This window comes from Arachis ipaensis, chromosome B4, assembly GCF_059453495.1.
Source record: "Arachis ipaensis isolate K30076 ecotype BB chromosome B4, ASM5945349v1, whole genome shotgun sequence".
NCBI lineage: Eukaryota > Viridiplantae > Streptophyta > Magnoliopsida > Fabales > Fabaceae > Arachis > Arachis ipaensis.
Window position 1 is genome coordinate 64900234 of NC_142439.1, and position 2033 is coordinate 64902266.

Genomic DNA, 2033 nt, shown 5'->3' on the forward strand with positions numbered 1-2033 from the left:
ATTTAGATGAAAAGAAAAGGCTAAAAGAATGGTTGGCAAAGTCATGTGCTCGGGTTTGTTTGACAACAGATTGCTGGACATCAAATCAAAACTACACTTATATGAGCTTGACTGCACATTTTGTTGATGAAGAATGGATGTTACAAAAGAGAATTATAAATTTCTATCAAATTGAGAACCACAAGGGTGACACTGTTGGAAGAGAAATCGAGAAATGCTTGAGAGAGTGGGGAATTGAAAAAGTCTTCACAATCACAATGGATAATGCAACTTCGAATGATGGAGCTATTACTTATCTTCAAAGGAAATTAGGTGCAAGAGGTGGGTTGGTGTGTGGAGGAAAGTATATGCATGTGAGATGCTGTGCTCATGTTCTTAATTTGGTAGTGAATGAAGGAATTAAAGAGCAACACACTTCAATTGAAAGCATTAGAAATGCTGTAAGGTATGTTAGGTCCTCTCCTCAAAGGACTAAAAAATTTAAAGATTGCATTGAGGCTGAATTAATTGAATCTAAAAGTCTTGTGTGCTTGGATGTTCCAACTAGGTGGAATTCTACCTATCTAATGTTGGAACATGCCGAGAAATTTGAAAAAGCTTTTGATAGACTTTATGATCAAGAACCTGATTTTCTTAGGTGGTTTGGAGAGGATAGTGGGGGAAAAAAGAAAATTGGTCCACCTACACCCCTTGATTGGCAACATGCTAGGTTATTCATGGATTTTTTGAGAGTTTTCTATGAGATAACTTTCACTTTCTCATCTTCCTTGCATGTTACATCTAACATATGTTTTCATGAAATTGCATCTGTTGCTTCTCAATTAACATCTTGGAGCCAAAATCAATCTGATTTGTTAGGAAGTATGGCATGCTCTATGAAACATAAATATGATAAATATTGGGGACCGGTTGACAAATTTAATCCATTGTTACTTGTTGCTGTTGTATTGGATCCTCGGTACAAACTAGATTATCTGTGTTGGTGTTTGGAGGATGTCTATGACAAGGAAGTATCTACTAGCATGACTGGTGTTGTTAAACTCACATTAGATACATTGCATAATTTTTATGAAAAAGAGGTTGTCGATGATAAAGGAAGGGATGATGGTGGAGATTCATCTAGTATTGTATTGGATGACAATATTAAAATCTCAGCTGGTGCCAAGGGCGTTTCTGAAAATCAAGTGAATTTGTGGAAAAAACAAAAAAGAGAGAAGGCTAATGCAGATAGCAAGTCAGATGTGGAGAGATATTTGGCCGAGGATACTGTGGAAGATGAGAATTTTAATATATTGACTTGGTGGAAAGTGAATGCTTCAAAATACAGGATTCTTTCTCTCATAGCCCGCGACATCTTGGGTATTCCGGTTTCAACTGTTGCTTCTGAATCATGCTTCAGCACCGGTGGACGTGTGCTTGATGTCTTTCGTAGCTCTTTGTCACCATTAATGGCTGAAGCTTTGATATGCACTCAAAGTTGGTTGTGCCCTTCTAAACAAGACGTTGGAGATCAAGAGTTTGATCAATTTGATAACAGTCAGAAGATTGTTGAAGGTACATTTATGATATCTTTATTATTTGTGACTTATTTATTTCAAGTAATAATCTTTTATATGAAAAATGAGTAATTTTATTTGTTTTATAGGTTTCACTAATGCATTCACATCACAAGGAACAAGTTGACAACATTAATGGCTATTGATAGAGGATGATTATTCTTATGTATTGTAAACCTTAACATCTTATTTGTATTGACTTAAATATTATTGTGTTATTTGTATTGACTTTAGACTAATGTATATTATTGTGTTATTTGTATTGACTTAAATATTTAGTGTTATTAGACAATATTAGTATTGGACTATTGATTGTGATGATGCTTTGGTATTGATTGTGATTATGTTTTAATTTTGAAGAATGGTTGGTTATGGCCCGGTTTTCACCCGGTTTAATTGTGGCCCGAAAGACTGTTGGTTTCATCGGGTCTAGGGCCGGGTCTGGGTCTAATAAATAGACTCGGTCTATATTTCGGG

General features: G+C 35.4%; 1 protein-coding gene across 1 annotated transcript; it reads left to right on the top strand.

Moving 5' to 3' along the window:
• The first annotated feature begins 1022 nt into the window (after positions 1 to 1022).
• LOC148567729 (uncharacterized) lies at positions 1023 to 1683 on the top strand. The gene is made up of 2 exons (XM_088483718.1): positions 1023 to 1554; positions 1646 to 1683. The coding sequence occupies exons 1-2, from the start codon at positions 1023 to 1025 to the stop codon at positions 1681 to 1683; spliced, it is 570 nt and encodes a 189-aa protein (XP_088339844.1).
• The last annotated feature ends 350 nt before the right edge of the window (positions 1684 to 2033 follow it).